At 44.5% G+C, this 26381-nt stretch overlaps 2 protein-coding genes across 4 annotated transcripts; one reads left to right on the forward strand and one right to left on the reverse strand.

Moving 5' to 3' along the window:
- Positions 1–847: 847 nt before the first annotated feature.
- Positions 848–4056, reverse strand: c18h3orf33 (c18h3orf33 homolog (H. sapiens)). Of its 2 annotated transcripts, none has more exons than XM_071540767.1 (5): positions 3930–4056; positions 3359–3418; positions 2877–3036; positions 1724–1884; positions 848–1500 (listed from the first exon to the last, which is right to left on the reverse strand). In XM_071540767.1, the coding sequence occupies exons 1-5, from the start codon at positions 4050–4052 to the stop codon at positions 1246–1248; spliced, it is 759 nt and encodes a 252-aa protein (XP_071396868.1). In that variant the 5' UTR covers positions 4053–4056; the 3' UTR covers positions 848–1245. The 2 variants fall into 2 exon arrangements, with proteins under 2 accessions (XP_071396868.1, XP_071396860.1); XM_071540759.1 differs by having other exon boundaries at positions 848–1503.
- Positions 4057–4858: 802 nt separating this feature from the next.
- On the forward strand, positions 4859–25619 carry LOC139661955 (mediator of RNA polymerase II transcription subunit 13-like). 2 transcript variants are annotated; one of them, XM_071540547.1, is made up of 30 exons: positions 4859–5648; positions 6424–6658; positions 7918–8086; positions 10863–11008; positions 11143–11340; positions 11489–11683; positions 11855–12014; positions 12106–12213; positions 12345–13055; positions 13168–13384; positions 13708–13738; positions 13858–13979; positions 14085–14175; positions 14280–14488; positions 14585–14784; positions 15771–16663; positions 16791–16958; positions 17136–17359; positions 17486–17681; positions 17782–18160; positions 18662–18878; positions 20892–21083; positions 21210–21433; positions 21553–21695; positions 21810–21968; positions 22107–22289; positions 22489–22634; positions 23412–23576; positions 23894–23994; positions 24674–25619. In XM_071540547.1, exons 1-30 carry the CDS (start codon positions 5583–5585, stop codon positions 24804–24806), a joined length of 6381 nt encoding a protein of 2126 aa, XP_071396648.1. In that variant the 5' UTR covers positions 4859–5582; the 3' UTR covers positions 24807–25619. The 2 variants fall into 2 exon arrangements, with proteins under 2 accessions (XP_071396648.1, XP_071396655.1); XM_071540554.1 differs by having other exon boundaries at positions 13858–13972; positions 14075–14175; positions 14286–14488; positions 22107–22234; positions 22455–22634.
- The last annotated feature ends 762 nt before the right edge of the window (positions 25620–26381 follow it).

Consider the following 26381-nt stretch of genomic DNA (forward strand, 5'->3'; position numbering starts at 1 on the left):
GCACGCACACGCACACACACACACACACACACACACACACACACACACACACACACACACACACACACTGTCTCCTCTGCCTTGCTTGGACACAGCATGATAACAACACAAGCCCCCAGGAACACAAGCTGCGATGCTGGCAATGGATTCATACTAGTAACACTAATGACAAATACACACGAGTATAAGAGGACATACAAAAAATCCAGGACACACTCCCAATTTGACAAATGCACCTGATCTATTCTTTAGTTAGTGTTGATGCACAATCATTGGAAACTTAAAAGCATCAGAAGAAACTAAAAAATAATGGTAAAGGAGGCTATTTATTTCCATGCCTGTGTGTTATTTACTCTTCCGCTAAAGTGATGCCACAGTTTCGTGAAATCACAGCCAGGCCCAGTTTCCAGGCTTGGTCTTCTCTCCCTTGTGTTTTGGTGGTTAAGTGCTCTAATGTCTCGGTCACATTATGTCTAAGGGCCCTCTTTATGGCTTCTTAAAGACTCCTCCTCCACACACACACACACACACACACACACACGTGAAGGCTCCCACGGGGTTTGAGGGGGGCCAATATAGAGTTTAGCCCCTGATACGCTTTGTCTTTCAGGTTGGGTGTTTCTATAGCAACAGTGATGAGGGACAAGGGGACCCCCACTCCTTTTGAACACCATTAAAATGCCCCCTCCCCTCCCCTCCTTTCCTATTTTTTGCGGGGTGTCCCACACACACCAACAGAGGAGGCGGGGCTAGCGAACAGAAGGATTTAGGGTTGTGGTTTAATGGGGGGAAGTGAAAGCCAGGGGATTAGTATCAGGATTGGAGGCAGCGGTTTATAACAACATTTTTATCATTGCAAACAGACACAGAGCTAAAACTACTGAAGGCTGGGTGATAAAAACCCGAAACCTCTGATACAGGTGTAATAGGAATGTAATGAAAAGTGCAATAAAAAAAACAGTTTGAGTTTTTGCTTTTTACAACATCCCACTAATTAAAATGTCTTCACAGGCCTGAGAGACATCTCTGTTATCAATTAAACCGATGATGGATGAGACTATTTTTCAGCCTAGTGAATCCTTGTGTATTAGTCATGCCAATACATCAGTCAAAACATTTGACACTGGATGTAGTCAGAGGGATTTGTGTCCATTTATGATGAAGTGTGCTGTCATGTTTTGATTCACTCAGAATTCAAAGCCAACAAACTTCTTTTTTGGATTCTGCATTGAATCAATTAGTGCATCAAGTCCTCTTAAAGAGTCTCTTTATGAGTCTGAATAATGCGTTGTCCCTGACAGCCTTTGCGGCCCTCTCCCATAGGCTGTCCTCCTTCCACAGTCCCCGCCCCTTCCTCTCAGCTTTACCCTCCGCCTTGAGCAGCCGTTTGTGGAGACGCCAGTAGAGGCGAGAGTCTGGCGGGACTCCACAGATAGGCGCAGTGCGTGCCAGACCGAGCCGAAGCACCTCTTCATTCATATAGCTGCTCCACATCGACCCCTGCTGGAGAGAGAGGAGGGAGGTTGAGCTGATAAAGGAAATGGCCACTCAAGTCACATCATGGAAAACTGTAAACTCGTGATTACCATATCAGCCTGACATGTCTGCTGGGTACACACTATTTAAAAGCTATCATTATCACATGGGCCTGTATCACAGACAGCAAGTAAACAATTATTCAGACATTAGCTGAGAGTCTCCCCCGGGCCATTAGATGGCTGACCTTGCTGTGAGACACCAGACAGTGGAGTATGTTCTCCTCACGGCTGATCAGTTTCAGCCAGACGATTTGGGCAGGAGCCAGGTTCTTCTCCAGCCAGCCCCTCCCCTCTGGAGTCAGCTCCACTCCTGCCAGACGCACCGCCAACGAGGATGCACACACACCTGGAGAGGGAAAAATGGGGGGGGGTCATTTACATCTGTGGTAGATGTTCCTGTGCAGTATGGGTAATAGCTGGCCTGTGGTGTTTCATCTCCACTTGTATGGTCCAAGTCTAGCTATGTAGACTCACGAGTATGTGAGGTATAGAACTGTAGAGTATTGATTACGGTCCACTGCATTGATCTGATTCTATGAGGCACAATTCTGACCAACTGAGAGAATTTTATACAGACAAAGGCAGAATCTAACCAAGCAAATCTTTGAGATAAACAAAAACAAAGTACATAAAACACCAGTAGATTATCTTAACGTAAAAAAAAAAAACAGTCCCCAATGACAGGCCTTTGTAGGCTAAAAATACAGGAGGTCAAACGGGACAAAGGTAATACTTATAATTAGCTAGAGGAGACTCGTTCATCTGAGTTCTTCACACTGAAGCTGCTGATGGAGCACTCTCTAAAAAGTATAGGCGGCTTGGTTTTATAGCTTAGTAAGCGCCATGATTCGATAACGCAGCTGGCTTGTTGTGACTAACAAGCTTACTGGGCAATCTCACTCATGAGAAGAGAAGAAAACTAAACACTGCAGTGTCAGATATTGACTATACAATACAAACATGCCACCTTTTAGTCACAATGACATTTCATGTATGTCAGGACATATAAAGTGACCTCAGTTAGATTACAGCCATACATGGTGTAACAAATCAATTAAGTTGAAAGCCATAAGACAAATTTGAAAGAAGACTTAAACTGATAGCGAAATAGATGCTGGGATTCATGCTATTGACACAGATTTGATGCTCTAATTACAACAATCTAACTTTAGTTTTTCATATTTCCAATAAACTGATATTGGTATCATGGTTTGTGCTCAAGCCTAATTGGTCTTTAATCGGTGGTTCTGAAGTGTGTGTGTGTGTGTGTGTGTGTGTGTGTGTGTGTGTGTGTGTGTGTGTGCATTCATGATTTACTTAAAGGATATCCCACTTTACCCTTTTGTTTTGAAAGTAATGGAGAGAGGACTGGCAGATAAATTGGGACATGCTCCACTTCTAGTCCTTTCTCTGTGACAGTTTTAACTTTCCCACGAAGGCTGACGTTCCTCTCAATAAAACGGGCAGGGATCTCAGATACTGCTTCAAACTTGGTGATCTGAAGACGCAGAATGAGACAACTGAGTGGCAAAACCTAATTGACTCTCATTCTGGTTAACATATATCATATTAGCATCTTTCAATTATAAAACAAAACAAGATTTGGGATTAATTGGCTCGATGGAAGGAGCTCTTTGGTCTGAATCATGGTCTGTACATTTTAAATTTTAGTGAACAATAATCATGAGTCAAAATTAAGCCTTATCCAAAGGAGGGAAGCTATGATCTGGTTTCAGAGTCAGCTGGGCAGCAGGGGAAAACCCTCTTGCCTAAGTATCACATGTGCACTTGTTAAGAGTTGGGTCTCTTTCTTCTCTTACCAGTTTGATACTCCTTGCTATTACAATAACACCAGCAATTGCCAGTCCAGTGCTGATGTTCTGTGTGAGAGACAAGAGAGCAACAGACAGTTCAGAGTTGACAGAGTGACAGCGAAACCAGTTATGTAAACTAAGCTGATCGTGTGTTGGATAATGAGAGTGAGAAAGGCACTGACAGGAGCATCAGTTCAATAAACACCAAGGTTTACTGTCCGTGCAAGTCCCTGTATCTAGTATCATTTTACACATAAACTTCAAAGCCCTGGAGCAAGTGGAGCAATTAGGATATCAGTATTTGGTCAATGTGATGAATTATTATGTAAAACTATGAGACGCATAGAGCTTGCAGGGAACATTGGTCCCCAATGCTCCTCTAATGTCTTTTTATGATTTCCAAACTTCTGGGCATTTTTGCAGTATCTTCGCTGTCCATAATAGCCTTATAAATACTAGAAGCTCAAATTTGGACGCACTGAGGCTAATGTATGGCAAATGTACTGTCATCTCCAACTGATGCCCATGCAGTCCCAGTCAAATACTGCTCAATGATTGCACACAAGGAGTTTCCTACCCGCACAAATGTTAAATTATCGTCGGCGAACTGAGATATTACAGACACGATGTTATGAGCCGGCTTATTTCTGTCCTTTGCTTCGTCAGTTTGTCTCTCTGTGTCACTGATAGTCTCCGGCATGTTGTTGACATTTCTGGATCTGTCGCCCCGCCTATGTGGGGAGGGACGTACGAGATATTATTGCTTTGGAAATGTCTCCGTCCCGTGGCTTGAGTCTGACATGACAGGTTAGGAAGATGGCGTTGAAATGCGTTAAGGCTGAATGCATTTACTAAATGAAAGTAAATGTATTCCAAAAACAAAATGATTTGCATTTGTTCCCCACAATGCATATTTTAATGCACAAAGTTATTAATAGCAAAAGTTCTTTAAAGCACAGTAACTAAGTCGAGGACAAAAAAGTTATTTATGCAATGTTCTTTATGCATAATTATCTATCAGCCTATTACCAATGGGTTGTCAGTATATATAGGCTAACCACCTGACGTCTCCCATCTTGTCTGCACCACTTGACCTACATCACGGTATGCATATAATTTAATGCAAAAGCCACAGTCAGACAATAGGATTCCCCTCATATTAATATTCAAGATCTATTCTGGAGTTTCTCTGCAAATAAGAATTTTTTTTTCTTCCAAAATTCAGATCCAAAACACTCCCTCGTTGCCTGTGATTGCCATGGACAGCAGATGTTGCACTATGAAACATAGAACAGGTTTAGAAACAGATATCATTAAGGAGTGACAGATGCATTTATGCTTTCATCTTGTATAAACCTGTGAAGTCATGGAGCTACTTGAAGCCGGATGACGCCCCCATTACCACAAATTGGCCAATAGGAGTTGAGAGGCAGAGTTGTCCTCCTGGCCGCCATTAAAGAATTCAATCCATGAACTGAAATAATGGAAATCTGCAGGACCCATGGATCAGTCAGATAAGAGTAGCCGATGAGTGGTCTCGCGGTTTTGGCATTTCATTCATTTTAAGAGTAGTTTCACTATGTCAGAGCATTATGGTGGTTTTAGCGAAAATGAGGGCGGTGTAGCTAATTGTTTTATTTAGCTAGCTAGCTAACGTTGGAGCTCTGGTATGTTAGCTTGTGTGCTAGCAAGCTAAGAGAGATCAGGGGGAGGGGAGAGTTCCTTTGCTTTGAAATTGTTTCAGATCAGCTAGCTAGCATTAGCATTAGCTAACCAGGGACTAAGCTTCTGAGGTGAAGTTTTTTAGCTTGCGATCTCATATTTTCATTGCGCACATAGGTTTCCTGGTGTTTGATTGGAGGCTAGTCTGTCCATGTCATGTTAACATTGTCTGTTTGACGTTAAGGTTATGTAGCAGCAAGCTGGCGGCTAACTAGATCAGACAATACATTTCAAATAGGATTGATGAATCGAATAGCTAAAAGCGTACAGTTTACGCTATCTGGTTGGCTGTCTAACGTTAGCTTCGCTATCCGGCTAGTGGTGGCTAGCGCCGGTTAGAAGTTGTGTCTGTGCTTGACTAGCGTTAGCTAGCTAGTTGGTAACGTCTGCGGTTTCACGGGATAATTACACCTAAATAGCGCTTTGCCTGCAAGTTAGCTAAATAAGTTATCACTCCTCATGGTGGTTGAGACAATGGACTCTAACATCACAACCACGCAGTGAAAGGATGAGTTCGTGCTTTGTACCAAACGGGGCCAGTTTGGAGGACTGCCACTCCAACCTATTTTGCTTGGTAAGACACTCTGCTCTTTGCGCTAGCTAACGTTAGCTCTTATACTGGGAGGCCAGAAAGCCATTTTGGCTAATAAGGCAACAAGCTTTGTAACGTCAGTTGCAGACTGGCGTGAAGGCATCGGGCCTGCAACTTGCAAAATCGTGATCTAACTTTAATAACGGAGACAGCACACGCTGCAATGTAACATTACAATTGGGTACTTGTTCTTGAATTTGGCATGATCATCAGTTTACACGGCATTGGAAACAAAAATGTTCAGCTAATGTTAGCTACAAGCTGGGTAACCGGTCAGGCCGATTGGCAAATGACACTAAATCTGTATAGCACTCTATTTTTCCTTAATTAAAGTGACACTGCAATATTGACTGACCCATCCACACATCTTGGAGGATAATGGATTAACCAAATAGTTGGTATTGCATATTATCCCAGCTAATTTGCTTTTAGACAGACTTCCAGTGTTGCCTCAGCAGTTGTTTATAACTGCAGAGTAAATTACTGCATGGTAGTTATTCAGGCCTGATTGTGGTATCACATGCACACAATACTGCAAACTTTCCATGTTGTCAGTAAGCCTCAAGTTTTCATTTGTCCTTATTATGAGTGATTTTGTGTTTCACAGAGAAAATAGTCCGCAGTTGCACATTACTGTGTATGCAGGGGGTGAAAGATACACATTTACTACGTTGTGTAGTCAACAGTGATTGGCTTTAGTACTGCAGCTATGGAATGCTCTCTGTTCATCCTGGCATTGTTTCTCTCCATCTCTTAGGCTGATTTGACTGGAATAAAATGGAGGCGTTTTGTGTGGCAAGGACCCACCTCTTCGCCCATCCTATTCCCTGTGACTGAGGAGGACCCTATCCTGTGCAGTTTCAGCCGATGCCTGGCGGCAGATGTGCTGAGTGTGTGGAGAAGGCACCACACCCCAGGTCGCAGGGAGCTCTGGCTCTTCTGGTGGGGGGATGACCCTAGTTTTGCCGAGCTCATCCATAATGAGCTCTCAAGTAAGTGCCTGTTGCGCTCCAGATGTTTTCTGCCGTCTCAGAATGCTGATTTGTCAATCTCACATTATCTTAATTGATTCCGCTTGAAATTGAATTTACGTAGCAGTTTAATAGCAGGCATAGTTGCACATATACCCTAAATATGTGGGCAGTGTAAAAAGACTTTATTCAGTATTTTTGAAGAAGCACAACTCTCCCAGAGGTAGAATCCAGAGAGTCAAAAGCCTAATCTGTGATGTTATTAAGAGACACTTTCTGCAGCTGCCGTACTGACAGTGAATGGCAGGAACAATTGGTGGATTTGTAGAATCTTTGTTCAAGCTTTTACACCCAAATGAGCTAACAGTGCCAACAAGTCTGAACCATGGCATAGAACTCCACTTCTATTTTGATTATACAAAGCCTGACTATAATCAGCTGTGATAGCCTACATGACTTTTGGCTAAGTCATCTATGTTAAACCAAGTCTCCAAGGCCCTCTGGAATCCATTGGGTCTCAGCTACAGATACGGAGCTGTAAGCTTTAGAGAGCAAGCTATCACAACACACAGTCTTGATTTTTGGATCAAGAATTCATTTCCCCTTCATTGCTACAAACATTCATATCTCTGGAAAATGTCCTTGTGTACTGTCACATAGACCACACAATCCGTCTCGTGTCTGCTGTCTTCCAGGAGCTCCTGAAAGTGTTTTTTGATGACAACACAGATTGGTCTTTACTCTTCTGTTGACAGTCTTGACTGACATTTTCCTGTAGGCAACTAGTAGGCAACTAAACTGTGAAGATCATAGGAATAATAATGTAAATTCAATTTTAAGTTAGAAATTTACATTCTATCGCGATGAAGTATGGCACTTTTGAAAACACAGTTGATGACAGCGGTGTTTAAGAAATGTCAACAAGAAGGCTTCACTTGGAGAACACATTCAGAACTTTTTCACAGCAGATTTGCTTTGTATGAGAGGAAATGTTTCATTTTGGCACCTGAGTGACTCTTGCTCCGTTCTGGGTTACGTGTTTTGCATTATAACCACTCAGCTGAATGCTGAAATCATGTGTTTTTCTTATGCTCATTGGGTTCACTGCAAGTATTACCGTAGTCTGCTGTCTACAGAGCCAAACAAATTATCCCCATGGGTGTCGAACCCATGTAGGTATAACACAACTGACAGTTAACATGAGACAGTTGTCTTCACAAGACAACAGAAGGGAGAGTTTTGTCAAAAGCATCTGAGTTAATGTCTCTGCCTTGTTTCAGGTGAAGAGGACGGCGAGTGGGAGAGCGGGCTGTCCTATGAGTGTCGTACACTTCTGTTCAAAGCCATCCATAACCTGCTGGAACGCTGTCTCATGAACCGCAGCTTTGTCCGCATTGGCAAGTGGTTTGTGAAGCCCTACCAGAAGGAGGAGAAGCCCATCAATAAAAGGTATGCTCTGCTCCCTATAACATATTGCAGTGTCTTAAGTTGTATGACAAAGTCAGTGTTTGCTTAACTTTGCCCTGGGATCATGATAAGCATTTTTGTCACACATTTTTGACAAGTTTCCAAGACAGAGCATGCTGGCATCTGTATTTTTAGGAGTTCACGTTTATTTTTTTTCTGATTTTATTTAGGGTTTTGTTCCGCATAGAGGTAGAAACCCTTTTGTTTTGGTCAAGGTTTATTATTATCCTTATGCTGTCCCTTCAGTTTTATTTCACTAAGGTTTTTCCAAGTTTTGAGTGATCTACACCAAAGTTTCTCTTATCATTAATGGAGCAAAATAGAAAATCTGACCATTGTCCAGCTAAATCAGTAAAAACAATGTGGTCAGTATCAACCAATGGACTTGCAGTGAGGTATGTCTTATCACAGATTGGGTATAACTCCCTTTATAGCATTCAGTCATCGTGGCATTTGCCCTAGTCCACTTGTTCACATAGTTCATACCTCAAGCCAATTTCGAGACAGCAAATAGGGGGCAGCACTATTGCTAAAGATAAACATAAGGCAGCAAAATTGAATCTGGCAGACCAAATGTCATGGCATGTAGTCTGCTCTATGGCTGAATATTAGTCAATATTTGGAGTATTCATAAGTCAGGATTTGGCGTATGTGGGCAATGTCTATCATAATTGCTTTTAAATGAGTTGGATTTACTTTGAAACTTGGTGGATTTGTTGGGAGCGATGTTGGAAGGATGCAAAATTTTATGCAGATCCATCAATATTATGCATACTGCAGTTGTAACCGACTCATTGGGCAGATGTCCTCCTTGTTTTGAAACTTGCTTGAGTTTCAAAGCTTAAACATTCCCTTAACAGTTCCTGGCCCCTGACGGCCTTTAATATTTAACATTCCTGTTTGGGATTGAACTCGAGAATTGCGGCTTGCAGCTGTATTGTGTCAACTGTGTTGTTAGAAGCTGACAGTTGTGTCTTTCCTGGGAATTAAACATCTTCTTTTTATTAACAAACAGAACACGCATCAGGCTTCCCTAAAACAGTGTAACAACGACACCCCAGAGTAGCTAAGACTTTTGACTGTGATGCAGTATCCCTTGGACTGAATTCATTTCTATGTATACACATGGTATACTCTCAGGTCAGGCTTAACTCGAATCGATAGAGCATTTCTGACTAGGATTGTCTCAACTCATGGTTCTTCACCAAGTCACCAATTTCCTGGAATTCTCTGAGCTGTAGACAGAGAAATCTTGGAGTCCTGGAAATTAATCGGTTTTGTTTTGACGTGATGGGGAATATGATGGGATTATTACAAATCGCTAATTACATCCTCAGCATTATGTATTTTTCAGCGGATTTCACATGTGAAATTCATGTAAAATAATAGTCATCATCTGTTTTTACATGAAATGATCCCATATGTTGCGTCAGTTCTCTTATGGGAACTTGGTCTATCAGATTAGTATTTTTCTAAGGTAATGGAGCCGCGCCTCCAGTGTAAGGTATTTACTATCATGTTGATACAGCAACTTTGTAAACTAGTCTGTGTTGTTGTGGAAATATATAGTCGGTGCCTGTTTGCTCCAGCTTGAGGTGAACAAGCAGCAGCCCGCAAATATCTGTCCTGTTCAGAGCAGTGTGCCGCTCTTCTACATAAGGCTAGTGGCATAGGTTTGGCTTCCCCTTGCACTTGAATGAGAGGGCTAGGGAATCCTGGAGTTCCCTGACAGGCTAATTTGAGCCTTGGCTTCTTGGCTCCGGTGATCCAAGCAGCCTTGAGTTGTTTGATGCACAGCCCTTTTGCTCAGTTGCCTCTGGCAGCTTTGCCCGTGGTTTCAGAGTGTTTTAGTAGCTATAAAAGTGTTGTTGTATAGAACTGAGGCGATTGCTTGCTCACTGGTATCACTGTGTGTGTGTGGAGAATTGGCCCCTTTGGCTTCTGCTTTAGATGAACACATCTACAAGTGGGTGTTGAGGCAGCAGCACAGCACCTCTAACAGAAAAATCTGGCAGTCTCACTGTCGCCTGCCCTCTCTGACTGGTAAACAGGGCAGTCTTTGGAAAACGCTGAGTCTGCACTGTGGTTTTACAGCAACCATGTCAACAAGGACTATTTTAGTGCATTTACTCGCATGGCCTTCCAGAACTAGTTAGAAAATAAAGATGGATGTTGTTTTAACATTTCAAGGCTATAATAATCGGCCATGTTTATTTATAACTCACATTTTGGCCTGTTTTGTTGAGTGTAGTTTTGATGCAGGGTCAAACTGTGCTGAAGCTGAGACTGTCTGATTGAAGGTTTTAGCCGGCCTCCATGGCCATTTGCCCCTTCCAGTTGTCACCTGGAAGCACAGTTTAATGACATGGCTCAAAGTGCGCAGCCAAATATGCTAGGAATTGGAGCTCTCACATCCTCTCTCTCTCCCTCAGCGGTCTCCTCTCCTCCCTTTTTATTCCTTCCCCCGTTCTTGAGTCATTCCTTCACTGTGAGCTGTCTCTGTGGTGGGGAGTACGCTATTAACTGGAATAGCCTGCAGGGGTTGCATTAGCTTTCTGTTACTGACAGTGAGGTGAGACTGTTGCCAATTGTTGGTGGATGAGCTGGTTTTGTCAAATGCTTACTTAAAAATAACTCCATGCTCACTTTTTCCCTTAATGATGCGGCTATGCTTGCAGAACAATCCCTCTAACTCTTACAATGACTCATGTTTTTCTTTCCTCTCCTTTCCTCTTCCTTTCCTTTTCTGTCCTCGCAGTGAGCACCTGTCGTGTGCCTTCACCTTTTTTGTACACGGCGACAGCAATGTGTGCACAAGCGTGGAGATCGCCCAGCATCAGCCTCTGCAGCGGCTGAGCGATGAGCACCTCAGCCTCGCCCAGCAGAGTTCCAGCCCCTTGCAAGGTAGGAACTCACCAACTTTGCACCATAGTAACATTTTACATGAAGATGCTGCATCTTTACCTGTATGCATTTCAGTTGGGGTTTATCAGGGAGTACATCATAACAATGTATACCGACTCCTCTCTCCACTCCAGTCATCCTGAGCCCCTACGGCTTGAACGGGACCCTCACAGGACAGGCCTTTAAGATGTCAGACCACCCTACCCAGAAGCTCATTGAGGAGTGGAGGCAGTTTTATCCCATCAGCCCCAGTCCCAAGGAGGTCCAGGAAGACAAGATGGAGGATACGGACTGGGAAGACGACTCGCTGGCTGCTGTGGAGGTCCTCGTCGGTAAGACGGTCTGAGGTCATCATGTTAGAATAGAGGTTGTCCATGCAAGTTACCGAATCCAAGGGAGAAAGTTGGTGCTTACTGTGCTTTTCACGTGGAGTTAGAAGTTGTGGAAATACATTAACAGGTTGTTTTTGTTCTGTTCCAGCGGGAGTGAGGATGGTTTACCCTGCCTGCCTAGTGCTTATCCCCCTGTCGGACCTGCCTGCTGTGGTCCCCCAGGGCTCAGCCAACACCTCAGGAAGCCTGTGTGGCGCTCAGCAGGGCCAGGCTGCTCACAGAGACCCTGCCATGTCCTCTGTCACTCTAACTCCTCCAACGTCACCAGAGGAGGCTCAGACCGGTAAGACCAATAGCTGTATATTTACTGGAATGCGATCTTAAAACGGTGAACCTGCAAAAGATGAAACGGTTCAGTACATTAACCTGTTGTCCAGCCTGTGTTTTTTGTGAGATTCTGCACACTCATTGTATGGCACTTGGGTGGGTGGGTTTATATTTTCTTCCCTTACAGATTATCAGCCTGCCCAGAGGTGGCTGAAATTGTCCTCTGCGTCTGACGGCTACAGCTCTAACAGTGGAGGTCTCCATGGGGGCAAAATTCCTCGCAGGCTGGCCAGCCAGGTGGTGGAGTCTGTGTGGCAGGAGTGCAACATCAACCGTGCCGAGAACAAGTACGTTCAGCTTTTCTCCTCAAAGTTAACACTGCCAGTCAAAGAGTACCTCTGTGCTCAAAGATAAAATCTGTATCTTTCCTTTTTATAGGAGGAAGTTTTCTACCTTGACCAATGGGACCTGTGAGGAGGAGGCAGACAAAACAGGACTTTGGGATTTTGTGGAGTCGACTCACAGGGCACATTGCAATTGCTCAAGGTATTTTGAGTGGACCGCATTTACAAGTGACTGTATTTGTTTGTGTTTTATTTAATACTTGATAGCTTCTATAACCGCTACCACTGTTAAAGAAAGCATTTCAAATGCATTTTTTGTTGTCCTTACCTCAGGCATAAAAACCAGAAACAGCGATCCAGCAGCACCTCAGGACACCCACCTTTATCGGGCCAGCCCCCCCAGCCGGCCCCCAAGCACAAGTTGGGTGAGAAGTTGGAGAAGGGGGAGAAGCAGCAGAAGAGGCCCCAGACACCTTTTCACCACCGCAGCTCTGTGAGTGAGGAGCAGTCCCTTGAGCCGCAGGCCCAGAGGCTCTGTCTACGATCGCAGGACGAGGGATCCTATCCCAGCCTGCACCACGTGGACACGGCCCCCTCCAAAGCGCCTACGCTGCACACCCACGGCCCCCCTGCCGACCTGGCCGGCTCCCCCCAGCCCCCTCCTCTCAGCCCCCATCCCTGCGACCACGCAGAGGGCGACCCAGGTGCCATGAAGAGCTCTTCCACACCCATTCACCAACCCTTCTACCCCCCGTCAGTGGAGCCTTGTCTGCTGCCCCAAAAGGCCTCATCGGAGGAACCTCAGCTGGAGCCCATGTCTATGCCTGTGCCCTTCCCTCCGGCCTACACCGAGACCCTGGAGCCCACTGTGTTTGTGGGCTCAGCCATCAACCCCCATGAAGATTCCACCCACAACCCCTGGAAGTACTTCAATCTGCCGAGGAAGAAGGCATCTGACTTCCTCACACCCCAGCTACCTGTGGACAAAATACGAGATGATTCTGGAGGAGGTGGAGGAACAGACAGTGTGGTGTCTGTCACTGAGTGAGTATTTTAGAATTAATCCTCACTGGCATCAAAATGGCAACTATAGCTGTTTATTTAAACAGTATGCTTGCATCAGTCTGAGCATCTCTGCGCTGTTCATCATCCTCAGGTTAATGTCGGGCTCCACGCGGCCCCTGAAGGTGTCTCAGGAGCTGGTTAAGACGTACGCCCAGCGGAGAAACAGCCATCTTGCCTCCGCCACAGGAGACGGAGAGCACAGTGAAGAGCCAGACCCTTATGCCTTCGTAGAGGGAGACGAAGAGTTCAGCTTCACTGAGAAGAAGGACAAGGCTGGGGCAGAGAGAGAGGGTGGCAAGAAACACAAGGTGGGCTCCTATCCAGCCACAGGGCATTGAACCCAGTCAGTTATGGGTTTTTTAACATGTATTCTATATATTGGCCCTTGGTGCTACATACTAATAACTTTTTGAGTATCACAAAGTGTGCACTCCAAATATTCCAGTATTATTATTATTATGAGTAAGATACGGGTTGTGTAATCAAATCATTCCATGTATCATATTGCGACAAAGCTCTTTTTCCAAGTAAGCACACTCCAGTTAAAACAGGTGTTGTAGTCATATTATTGGGATTGATGGAGCATGTGTTCCTAGAATATTAAGATTGCTCCTTTCTTTGTTTGACCCAGGGGGACGATGTAATTGGGACTTCAGCTGATGGTGAGAATGCCTTCCTTTTGTCCTGTTCCCTAATTTTACCAGGCATTTAGAGTTTTTAATTGCTTTGATTAGGGTTTTGTGCCATATTCAATCTCTCTCTCTGAAATCTTGTGGCGCAGATGGCCAAGGATCCTCAGGCAGTAAACCTTCAGCCTCGACCAGCTTGATCCATGAGAACGACCTGGCTGTGTCCTTCAGTGACCTGGACAAAATCTTCAATTCTGATGAAGATGAGCTAGCAGTCAGTGTCATTTTGAATACATTAGCCCCTAAATTGTACATATATAAAATGGCAGTAGTCTGTATCAAAGCAGCTACCAAACCCTACCTTTTTCTGCTCACACAGCCTGGATCCAGAAGGGCTGGTGTTGGTACAGAGGACAAGTTTGGCTGTAAGGAAGCTAAACCAGCCACTTTGGAACCCCTGTCTTGCATAAGTAAGAAGCCTAATTAAGCATCAGCGGATCATTATACAAACTTGTACATATGCCTTCCCAGGAGAGGTAATAACTTTTGCTCCTCTTCCTCCTCTTTTCTCCAGGCTCAGCAGACCTGCACCAGATGTTTCCCACCCCCCCTTCCCTGGAGCAGCACATCATAGGTTACTCTCCCATGAACCCCGGGGGCAAGGAGTACGGTAGCCTGGAAGCAGGGGTGGGCCTCACCCTGTTGGATGGCAGCCAGCTCAACAACCACTTTAAGATGGAGGTGGAAGAGGGTTTCTGCAGCCCTAAACCCTCTGAAATCAAGGTATGCCATTTATTACATATGCAGTATTTTTCACTGTTTTTAAATAGCCTTCATTATTAGTAACTGATGTCCCTTTCACACCATCTCTGCTTTCAGGACTTCTCTTTTGTGTACAAGCCGGAGCCATGTCAGCCATTCATAGGCTGTTCCATGTATGCGCCTCTGAAGGCGCTGCCCAGCCAGTGTCTGTTGCCTATCAAGCTGCCAGAAGACTGTGTGTACACGCCCAGCTGGACCCTGGGCAAAATGGAACTGATACCCCCAGTGTCATCCATGACTCTCCTCACCAAAGACAGGTAAATACATTTAGCATCGCCAACAGGTCAGGGCTGTGCTTTTAAGTCACGGTTGGCCGGCAAAACAGAAAACCTACTAAATAGACCACAGTGTTTCCCACAAGTTGTCAATTTACTTTGGCAGCAGCAGGAGGGGGTGTTATTGATGACTTGTCATTGTTATTTCATTTAGCACACCCAGTAACTCATTTTTTCAGGTGTTAAAGTTTTGCAATCTAGTAATCTAAGATAATGGCACTGCAACATTATCTAGTATGATACCATCAGATTATGGACTGTGGTCTTTGTAGTTCACAAACATGCTTCTTGATTGTTTGAAAACTCTTGATTGTTTGAAAACTGAGAGAACCGCCAGCTTCATGCTTCACGGCAACCAAAATGAAGCCAAAACAAAAATTTACTTGGCTGTTAATCTACCTGGGTGGGCTGCCCAAATATTAACATTGTATGGGAAACACTGGGCCAATAAAGCTACATTGTGTGTTTGAAACTTGTCTTCATGGTCAGTTATGCAAGTATGGAAAAATGATGATGTTCAGTCCCGATGCACATGTGGCAGGACACATGTACTTGTAGTTGTAGGTGCCACTGTCATAATTGGCTAATTTCACTTGGCATGCCCACTGTATAAGATGTTGATATAAAATGCAAACTGAAACTGTTATTGAAAACCTTGAGACTAGTAATTGTGATTTACAATATGTAGCGAAATATTTGGGATAATCATTTGTAGCCATTATTGTATCATTTCACATATTGTAATATTTGTTGTGAAGAATATACTTGAATATACCATACAGTGATATGGCCCAGCTGATGGTTATATTACCTTGCCACTTTCAGTATACATCATCTTGAACACTGACAAAAATCTTCAAATCCAGTTAAGAAATTAAGGTCTGGAAAAGCCATTTTTGACAGAAAATGTGTAGGAACTCTGGTGGAATCTGAACTTGGTCTAATCATTGTGCTTTTTCCTGTGTCAGTAACATCCCCAGTGTGGAGCCAGACTACAGCCAGAGCTACACGCCTCAGACCCACACGCCCTTCATGTCCAACAGCGCCCCTCCCAGCAACAGCGGTGCAGGCATCCTGCCCTCCCCAGCCACGCCACGTTTCTCCGTCCCCACCCCTCGTACGCCTCGCACTCCACGGACCCCCCGCGGCCCATCCAGCGTCCAGGGCTCCCTCAAGTATGACAACTCTGACCTTTATTCACCCGCTTCCACCCCCTCCACCTGCCGACCCCTCAGCTCAGTGGAGCCGGCCACTGTGCCCTCCATCCCCGAGGCTCACAGCCTCTACGTCACCCTCATCCTCTCCGAGTCGGTCATGAACCTCTTCAAGGACTGCAACTTCGACAGTTGCTGCGTGTGCGTCTGCAACATGAACATCCGGGGAGCCGACGTTGGGGTGTACCTCAATGACAATGGTGAGGCCCAGTATCCCTGCACTTGTGGCTTCAGCGCCGTCACCAACAGACGCTTTGGCCAATCCGCCGGTCTCTTCCTGGAGGACGAGCTGGATGTGGTGGGACGGGGCTCAGACGCCAGTCGGGACACAGAGCGGAGTTTTGAAGAACTGCGAGCTACATCCATGCACAAGGCTAGCAGCTTGAAGGAGAAGCCTCCAGATGAGCTCATTCTGCTGCTGCAGGACCAGTGCACCAACCCGTTTGCCCCTATGGCGGGTGTGGAGTATCCCAAGCCTGTGAGTGCAGCCCCTAGTTCTTTCCTGCGGGTTGAAGAGAGAGACTGTTATAATGACTGCTACATGGCACTGGAGCATGGCAGGCAGTTCATGGACAATATGTCAGGAGGCAAAGTAGATGAAACACTAGTGAAAAGCACCTGTCTTCATCAATGGCCAAAACGCAAATGTGAGTTTTTCTAAATTTCACTGACAAGTTAACATAAGATTATTTTCCTTTTTTCCTTCCTACTGCTTGAAACCTGAAACTTGGTCATGCTAAGTCTTCCTTCCCTTTGTTTCTCCACTCCCTGAAGCTACAGATATGAGCAAGTTATTCTCTCAGGACGTCCTGCGGGTGTTGTTGTCCCTCCAGCCTGTGCTGCAGGACACCATTCAGAAAAAGAGGAGTGTGCGCTCCTGGGGCGTGCAGGGACCGCTCACCTGGCAACAGTTCCACAAGATGGCAGGGAGAGGATCCTATGGTAAGTGTAAAGCACACCTTATCAGACTGATCCATAACAGATTAGAGACCAATTATAGGGTGTTTTGGTGCTTCAGTCTTCAAATACACATTCCATTTACTCCTGACTGCATGGGATGAAATTATCAATAGTTGTTGCAAGAGCCAAGGCTAAACCCTGATTGTCTCTTCACCCCAGGTACAGACGAGTCTCCAGAGCCCTTGCCCATCCCTACCTTTTTGGTGGGTTATGAGTATGATTTTGTGGTGCTGTCTCCCTTTGGGTTGCCCTACTGGGAGAAGCTTCTGCTTGATCCTTTTGGCTCCCAGAGGGATGTGGGATATGTTGTCATCTGCCCAGAGAATGAGGCTCTGCTCCGTGGAGCCAAGACCTTCTTCAAGGACCTGACTGCTGTGTATGAGGTGTGCAGCTGGCAGCTAATGAAACTCATCTTTCTTGCCCTGACATGCCCACAAAAACACAATTTCAGGTTCTAACGAAATGTAATGATGATTTCATTTCTCATTCACTCCCATTTTTCTCGACAGGCATGCCAGCTTGGGCAGCACAGGCCCATCTGTAAGACTCACCCAGAGGGCATGTTGAAGGTCGGCACCACAGAGGGCAGGAGCATGGCAGAGCAGCCCCTTAGCGAATGGTTCCTTAAGATGGCTGCCAGAGACGGGAACAATGAAGCCTTTAATAAGCTCAAACTCTTTGCTCAAGTGTGCCGCTATGATCTGGGTAACACACCTTTATTAACAACATTTCAAAGCCAAAGTCAGGTCACGTGGTTTATAAAAACCAAGGCTGATCTCCTTGTCTCATCTGTCACCTCTTTCAGCTCCATACCTGTCGGACCAGTCTCTGGACAGCTCTCTATTGTCCCAGCGCAGCCCCACTGTGGCCTCCTCCTCTTCCCAGACCTCCAGCTCTTCCAGCACCTCCTCAGGACCCCAGAGCACCAACACTACCAACTCCAGCACCAGCTCTGCCCAGCCTGCCCAGGTCAACAGCACCCCTCCCTCCTCCTCCTCAGGCCCCCAGACCATTGGGGGAATGGCCCCGGCCAAGCCAAGCTCGTACACCCCCTTTGGGACGGCAGGCTTGCAGGGCAGCACCTCTCAAAACGGACCCCAGTCAAATCCCCAGGGACCAGGGGGTTTGGGGGAAAACGGACCGTCTGCCAACCAGCCTCAGGGGCCCACTGAAACACCAGAGAGGTAGGTTACCACCATATACACTGCCAGTCCAACATTTGGACACACCTGATTTAATTTACCATGTTTTTCATTATCTTAAATCCATTTTGATCTAAAGGCTTATGCTTAAATGCTTGAAATTTGTTTCTTAGATAAATATAAATAGTGAAGTTGATGCCTATGTATGGATTTCTTTCCAAAGCTTTTGCCTTTCCATTAAGGCAAAGGGCGGCTACTTTAAAGAATCTAAAATATAAGATAGTTTTGATTTGTTTAACACTTGTTTGGTCACTGCATAATTTCATTTGTGATATTTCATAGTTTTGATGTCTTTACTATTATTCTAAAATGTGGAAAATAGTAAAGATAAAGAAAAATGTGGTGTCCAAACTTTTGACTGGTAGTCAAGGTCAGTTGCTCATCAGTTGGGAGTGATTGAATTGAAATTCATGAAAATCTCACAGCTAAACTGGGTGTGTACATAGCCGGCCTGCTGAACAACTGCCTCACTTTCCCTAACAGCACAATGGAGAGAGACAAAGTGGGCAAGCCCACAGACGGTGAGTCCCATGCTGTTTCTTTCCCGCCTGCCATCGTGGTGTACATCGTAGACCCCTTCAGCTACGAAGACGCAGACAAAGAGGTCCACTCAAGCGCCTACTCACTGGGTCTGCTGCGCTGCTACCTGGAGATGCTCCAGTTCCTGCCTCCTCACATCAGAAACGCTGTCTCCGTACAGGTACAGAGTTCGACACTAAAGTCACACAGAAACAGCATTTTGATGGTTTCTTGCGTTTGTAATTCATCGTATTTTGGGTTAAAACATGAATGTTGGGGCAGGACATAACTCGGAGGGACTCTTCAAAAGTGGATGGGTTGGACCAGAACAAAGGTGGAAAGGGAGCCAGTGAAACCTGTTGCATACTTGTTGTAGTTGGTGAAGCAAGCAAGTATGCTTCACAAATGCTTGACACATAATCTCGAGCTGTCACAAATTCCGGTTTCTTCAAAATGAATACATTCCAGCCACCTGGAATTGGTGTCTAAGAAAAACAAAGTGGAATTTTTGAGCGTAAACACCCAAAAATGCGCTGCTATAACATGTCGCCCCTCGTGTCACTTTGAAAGTTGTGAAGTTGCAGGTTTTATATGATGGTCGGAGCGGGTAAATTTTGATGATAACTGTTACCAACACTGTCAACATGAAAATTTTCATCACCGTAAAAAATAACCTGTTAACTCCTACTTGCTCTCCCTGATTATGGCTATACGTTTTGGTTTGTTAGCTCCTACTTCCTGATTATGGCTATGTTTTTGGTTTGCTGGAAACACAAAAGTAGGAAAATGGTTCATATCCCTCAATCCAATTCCATCCGAAATGTCCATAATGTGGTGTTGCGTTACCACTCCGTCAAACATGTCTCCAATAGAAGTGAATGACTTCCAGTGTATTATAACCGAACAGACAATGAATCGTGAAAGAAGCGTTAAGACGGGCAAGTGAAACTTTGTCTCATGGGACAAAAATCACTCGTACAATCAGTTGACCACTTCACAAAGGATTCTGCTGCTGTGCTTTATGAGTAAGGCCTCCCTCAGTTTTGGCTAATCTGTCCCCTTTGCTTATTTGTGAGATGCAGCAGTGCAGGTTGACAGCAGGCACAAAGGGAGGGTGAGAATGAGCAGGGGACCCATTAGTGGAGACTAGCAGAGGTGGTAACTGCCACACCTTTGATATGCAATGATTAGGCCGACACGATTGCATCAATAGTCCAAAGGGAATTTTGAACCACTAGAGGGACCAAAAGGCTTTTGTGTACCAGAGTTCAAAATGAGTAATTTGCACAGTAATGCCAGAATTATGGACAGGATCGGTGTCCTTCCTACCGAGCATAATGATTTGTTGCACATGCATTTTATCAGATTTCACCCAAAGTTTGATGTGTGGAAACTGACTTCAGAAAACTACATAAAATGCCTCCTTAGTGGAGTAAACATCACATTGAAGACCACATGCATGTTAATATTCACTTTCAGATGATCACAACATGCGTGCTTCCTTAGAAGCTGGATAACTTGTCACTCATCTTTCTCTGTAATTGTACACAAATTGTTGATGCATAGCTAAATTCTAGCCTGTATGCAGACAAGGCTCTAATGACGAGGTGATTTGAGATTCACACATGATGTTACATGTGCTGTGCTGTTATGTTTGCATGTTTGTCTCATGTCTAAATGGTGCAATTTACTCAGTTGAAAGAAATGGAAGTTGAAAGATATTTTGGTGGCATTAGAAAATTTGGATAGTGAACCTAGATACTGAGAATCAATAGCACAGCATTGTTCAGAGCTTGTTTTTTCACTGCCCTCTTGGCTATTATTGCTATAATAGCCAAGAGGGCGGTATAATACCAAGTGAAATTTAATTGACCAGACATTGCACTTCTGGCTGAAAATGATTTAAGGCAGCATTAAAGGGAAACTCACTGCCATCCACAATTTTCCAGCAAACCAACCACCAATCCACTCAAAGGCTCACCAACTGCATTAAGTGATCTTTGCATACAGAATCATGTGGCAAGCATCCAAAATCCAAAAGAGTAAGACTGAGTAGAGTACATAACCAACACTTGCTTGCCTCTGGACCAGATTAGCACCACAACAAATGCTGAGATTTAAAGTTACATGAGATTCTTAAAAATAATTTTTTAAGCAATTGTTTAAAATAACAGTATATGCATTTTTTTGTCAGATCATTCCCTGCCAGTACCTGTTGCAACCTGTGCACAGTGGGGAGCGGCATCTCTATGGCCAGCACCTCAAGTCCCTGGCCTTCTCCGTCTTCACTCAGTGTCGCCGGCCTCTGCCGAACTCCACCAACTTCAAGGCCCTGACTGGCTTTGGCCCTGGTCTTGCCATTGACATGGCACTCAAAAGCCCAGAGGTAATTGCCACTGTGGTTGCAGCTCTGACTCGTGAAGGAAGCCAGCTGAAAACTAGTTGAGAAATCTGTGTTTGGATCCTCTTATTTTGTTGATTTTTTTTTTTACCATCTTTTCCCATTGCACAGAGGCCTGAGTGTCTGCGTCTGTACACGCCCCCCTTCATCTTGGCACCGGTGAAAGACAAGCAGACTGAGCTGGGGGAGACCTTCGGCGAGGCGTCCCAGAAGTACAACGTCCTGTTTGTAGGCTACTGCCTTTCCCATGACCAGCGCTGGCTGCTGGCCTCCTGCACTGACCAACATGGAGAACTGCTGGAGACCTGCATCATCAGTATTGATGTGCCCAACAGGTACTCACACCCACACACACATGGTTCATACGCAGATCCTGCAGTATAGCCAGTACTCTAATGGATGTTGACATAAAATTGTGTCTCTGTTCTAAGTGTATTTGCTGTGTTTGGTGCAGGGCTCGCAGGAAAAAGGGCTCAGCCAGGCGAGTGGGTTTGCAGAAGCTGTGGGAGTGGTGTCTCGGCCTGGTGCAGGTGACCTCACTGCCATGGAGAGTCGTGATTGGACGGCTTGGCAGAATGGGCCACGGCGAGCTGAGAGGTACATACTCATTTCAAATATCTGCACTGACTGTACAGCATGCAATTGACTAAAGCCTTATGTACTTGAATGAACACCGATGAAAATCTCAAACTTAATCTCTCCATGTTGCAGACTGGAGTATTCTGCTGAGCAGGAGGAACCTGCAGTCTCTCAGTAAGCGGCTGAAGGAGACATGTAGGATGTGTGGCATCTCTGCTGCTGACACTCCCAGCATCCTCAGCGCCTGCCTGGTTGCCATGGAGCCCCAGGGCTCCTTTGTCATCATGCCAGGTAAAAGCAACTGACTGTTGTTTTCACTTTGTAACAGAGAGACAAGTTAAGAGTTTGTTAGTTTTTAATTAAGTTATTCTTAATCCTATTCTGACCCTTCTCTCCATGTGTCTCCAACTGTTTCTTTCCTCTCTCTAGATTCTGTGTCGACAGGTTCGGTGTTTGGTCGCAGCACCACACTCAACATGCAGACGTCCCAGCTGAGTACGCCTCAGGACACATCTTGCACACACATCCTGGTGTTCCCCACCTCAGCCATGGTGCAGGTCAACACTAACACCACCGAGCCCATTGACATCAGCTTCAATCCCATCAATCCTGGTACGTACTGCAGCGGACAGGGCCTCAAAAGAAACACAAAATCTATTATCTTATTGCCCAACATCCATGAAATGTTGAATAATGGATATTGCATACTACTCCAGTTATCATGCTATGTTGCCATGGGTTATGACTGCAAAGAAAGCCTATTTCACATCGGTCGAGAGCTCATTCAGGGAACTGACGTTTTTCTCTGCAGACGGATCTGACGGAATGGGCATCTTTGACCTGTTTGACAATGACATGGTGGATCCGGACCTCATCAACATCCTGCCCAACTCCCCCACCACCTCGCCTGTACACTCTCCTGGCTCCCACTACCACCAGGGGGGAGACGGCAGCAAGGTCAGTCTCCTTTTTGTACTTCATCATTTCCGCATGAAAACATCTTTGCTCTGCTCACGACTATCATGGACTTGATCTACCATAACCATCATTTGCCTGTATGGCAGGTAGGGATGGGAACTGAGACCCAGTTCCAGTGTTTTCAGAACTGACTAGATCAAAACACGCTTGCCTTGTCAATCCTCGCTATTGATTCCTATACATTCAATCCTTGTTTGTTTCGTTAAATGGATAAAAATGCCCAATTTTCAAATCACTGTTGAATTGTCTCGCTCTCCATACTTCCCTCATCTGCTGTGTGTGCAAGTGACTGCGAAGTAGTGATGTGGCATAGTGAGGCTCAGGGGAGCAGAGTGTGTGTGAGAGTGTTGGGGAGCAGTTTCTTTGTACCTGAAGTGCGGCGCAGCATAGCAAACGTGGCAAATGTTAGAAAAGAAGAGATCAAAAGCATGGCTATACTTCTGTAAAGACACATTTAGTTTGCTGCTACATGATTCAGTTACAAGGCAACTGCTCCCAGGCCACGGAAAACACAATACACCCTGTCCCTGAGCTCACTACATCACGTCACAAACTCAGTGACTCACACACACACACAGTGTACATTTGTGAGTCAGGGTATTGTGAGTAATACACTAATAAAACAGTTTGAGGGTTTTTTTTATTTTATTTTTTTTTATTATCTCTAATCTGGGATTGGTATAACCCAAAAGACATAACATGTTGTAGTAAACGAGTATTGTTTTATTCATTGTGTTCGTTGATGTCGTGTTGCAGGGCCAGAGTGCAGATCGTATGGAGTCCCATGAGGAGGCTCTGAACATCCTGCAGCAGCCAATGGCACTGGGCTACTTCATCTCCACAGCCAAGGCCGGACCGCTCCCCGACTGGTTCTGGTCAGCCTGCCCTCAAGCCCAGAACCAGTGCCCACTCTTCCTCAAGGTAGATCAGCACCACATCTCTGAAGACCCTGGTTAAATAGTATTTATAGTGAATTCTTAACAATATTTTCACCTTCTTGGAGCACTAGAACAGTTTGGATTGTGTCAGTCACAGAAAAGTGTATCAACCTGACTTGGAAATAGACTGAACTCGTAAGCAGTAATAAGACAAATGCTAAGAATTATTTGCTAATACTATCGGTCTCAGGTCTGTATGTCTGATAGGTAACCTGCCACTCGAACCCAAAATGTTACAGATACATTCATGTAAAGACTTGATTTTTTTTCTTCCTTTGTATCCGTCTTTCCCTTTCCCAGGCCTCTCTGCACCTGCATGTGTCTTCTGTCCAATCCGATGAGCTTCTGCACAGTAAACACTCCCATCCGCTGGATTCTAACCACACCTCTGATGTGCTCAGGTACGCTGCTCGGATCAGACGGATCTGTAAAGTTTAAGAATAGCTGAACTACACTACCAGCCAAAAGTCTGGACACATGCATTTTTCTTTATTTTTATGATTTTTTACGTTTTAGAATAATAGTAAAGACATTAAAACTATGAAATAACACAGATGGAGTTATGCAGTGACCAAAAAAGTGTTAAACAAATCAAAGCTATCTTATATTTTAGATTCTTTAAAGTAGCCACCCTTTGCCTTGATGGAATGGCAAAGGCTTTATTCATCAACTTCACTGTTTATATTTGTGTAAAAAAACTAATTTCAAGCATTGAAGCATAAGCATTTAGATCAAACTGTTTTTAATGTAATGAAAAACACAGTACATTCAATCAGGTGTGACCAAACTTTTGACTGGTAGTATATACATTAAAATGAGGGGAATGACGTGTGTTTAATACTTTGGACATTGAGACACTTTTTAATCGTTTTACATTTATATTGTTATATTGTTGATGTATATTGTCTATATCCTTTCTGCACTATTCTTATTCTATCACTTTTTATTACCTTCCCTTGTTCTGCTACTGTACTGTACATTGCTGCTTTGACACACAAATTTCCCCTAGGCCCTAGGGGATCAATAAAGTGCATCTTATCTTATTAACATTGGTGTGTCTGCTTTCTCCCTGTTTGACAGATTTGTGCTGGAGCAATACAACGCCCTCTCCTGGCTGACATGCGACCCTGCAACCCAGGACCGGCGCTCCTGTCTGCCTGTACACTTTGTGGTGCTCAACCAGATGTACAACTTTATCATGAACATGCTCTGAACTCTAAGGGGATCTAACTGCTGAGGTTTGATCTGACAGATCACTCGGTATCATCATGGATTGTTTTTTTGCTACAAAGGATCCCAGGACTAAATGGACCTCACGCTCCATCAGGGTAGACGTGGAGAATGCACTTCCCTCCCTGGTGTATCTCACACAACACTGACTGACTGGAAGTTTCCAATCAATGAATCAATCAATCAAATGCCAAGAATCCATTTTAGCATTTTGGATGATCAAGGGACGTTTCATAAAGGAGAATAAATTGTCTTTTTAATGACTGTAGATTGCAATCTATGAAATTTTATCCTAATGAAATGCCTGCATATATTATTTATTGTAAGTTTTTAAATGTGGAATTTTTAATGCTTAATATCTTTTATATATTACAAATCCTAGAGGGTGTGTATATTGCCATCTCACTGTAAAGGAATTGGTTTAAAAGTGATGTAATTTTCTCAATTACAATACGGAAACCCGTTCAAGTGAATTTGCTGTAGATTGCTTTTAGAGTATTATTTTTTCAAAGGGTACAGACCTTTTTATTGCCACGCTGTAAAAATGAAGTAAAGCTGGCCTGGGCATTTGCGTCCCACCCAATGAGTGGATGAGACTTACCTCTCCGTCTGCTTTGGTGCCAGAGTCTCTCGCACAGTAACTCAATGAGCTCTGAAGAGGAATAAAAGGTACATTGTCAGATTATATATTTTATATAACAGATTTAGGTAATTGTGTGTGTATATGTGTACATATAATTGTGTGCCGCTACTGATGGTGCAGCTTCTGTTTTAGGAATAAAGTGCGTCTACCTATCGTCTTTGTTTTTGTTGCCTTTTTCACACACTTGGACTCAACAGTTGGGGACAATTGAATAGCTGGTGTGCAACCATAACCGATTCAAACAGAAACAAGCAAATAGTAAACATGTTGTCCCCCACTAGTGATGTAGTGAATTTGAAATCATTCTGCTGTTTGCATTAGAAATTGCCCTGGAGAAGTCAGCTAAATGCCTTAAATGTAAAACATCTATTTTCATCGATGTGAATTGACATAATTTCCATATGCGTCAAAGAAGCTGCTGTTAGTTGATTGGTTAGTTTTGGCACATCAGTGAGTTGTGGGTTATGAGGGGCAATGGCTCACGGCCATGTAAAGGCTCTTCCTCGATGGAGCGGCGGTTTTAACCCTGCCCGTACTAAAAGGATTTGGCTGGTTAGTGAGAATGGCATTAGCTAACCAAGGAGAACATGTCATCCCAAAGCCTCATCCAATCACCGCCTTACGTTCTGCTTAATGGGATCCAATTGAAGGGTAGCCCAATTTGTCTGGGGCCAGTTCAGGACAGAGCTCATGCCAAACCCCAGAATCCATAGTTAGCGAACTTGTTTAAGTATTTAGAAACATTACCTCAGTAAACCCAAGCAAATGGATCGCAGCCATAATAGGAATTACTCTGTTTTTCTAGCCAGCAGATTAGATTCTGGTCTACATGTTCGGGGCCATCTGTGGCACTGTGTTGAGCTCTATTGTCTTTAGAAATTCTGAGCTTTTCATTGATATTACATGCAGCCATGT

Source organism: Centroberyx affinis, unplaced genomic scaffold (assembly GCF_046629955.1).
Source record: "Centroberyx affinis isolate AG114_WGS23_722 - 3 ecotype Tasmania unplaced genomic scaffold, CSIRO-AGI_Caff_v1 ptg000211l_1, whole genome shotgun sequence".
In the NCBI taxonomy this organism is placed as follows: Eukaryota; Metazoa; Chordata; class Actinopteri; order Beryciformes; family Berycidae; genus Centroberyx; species Centroberyx affinis.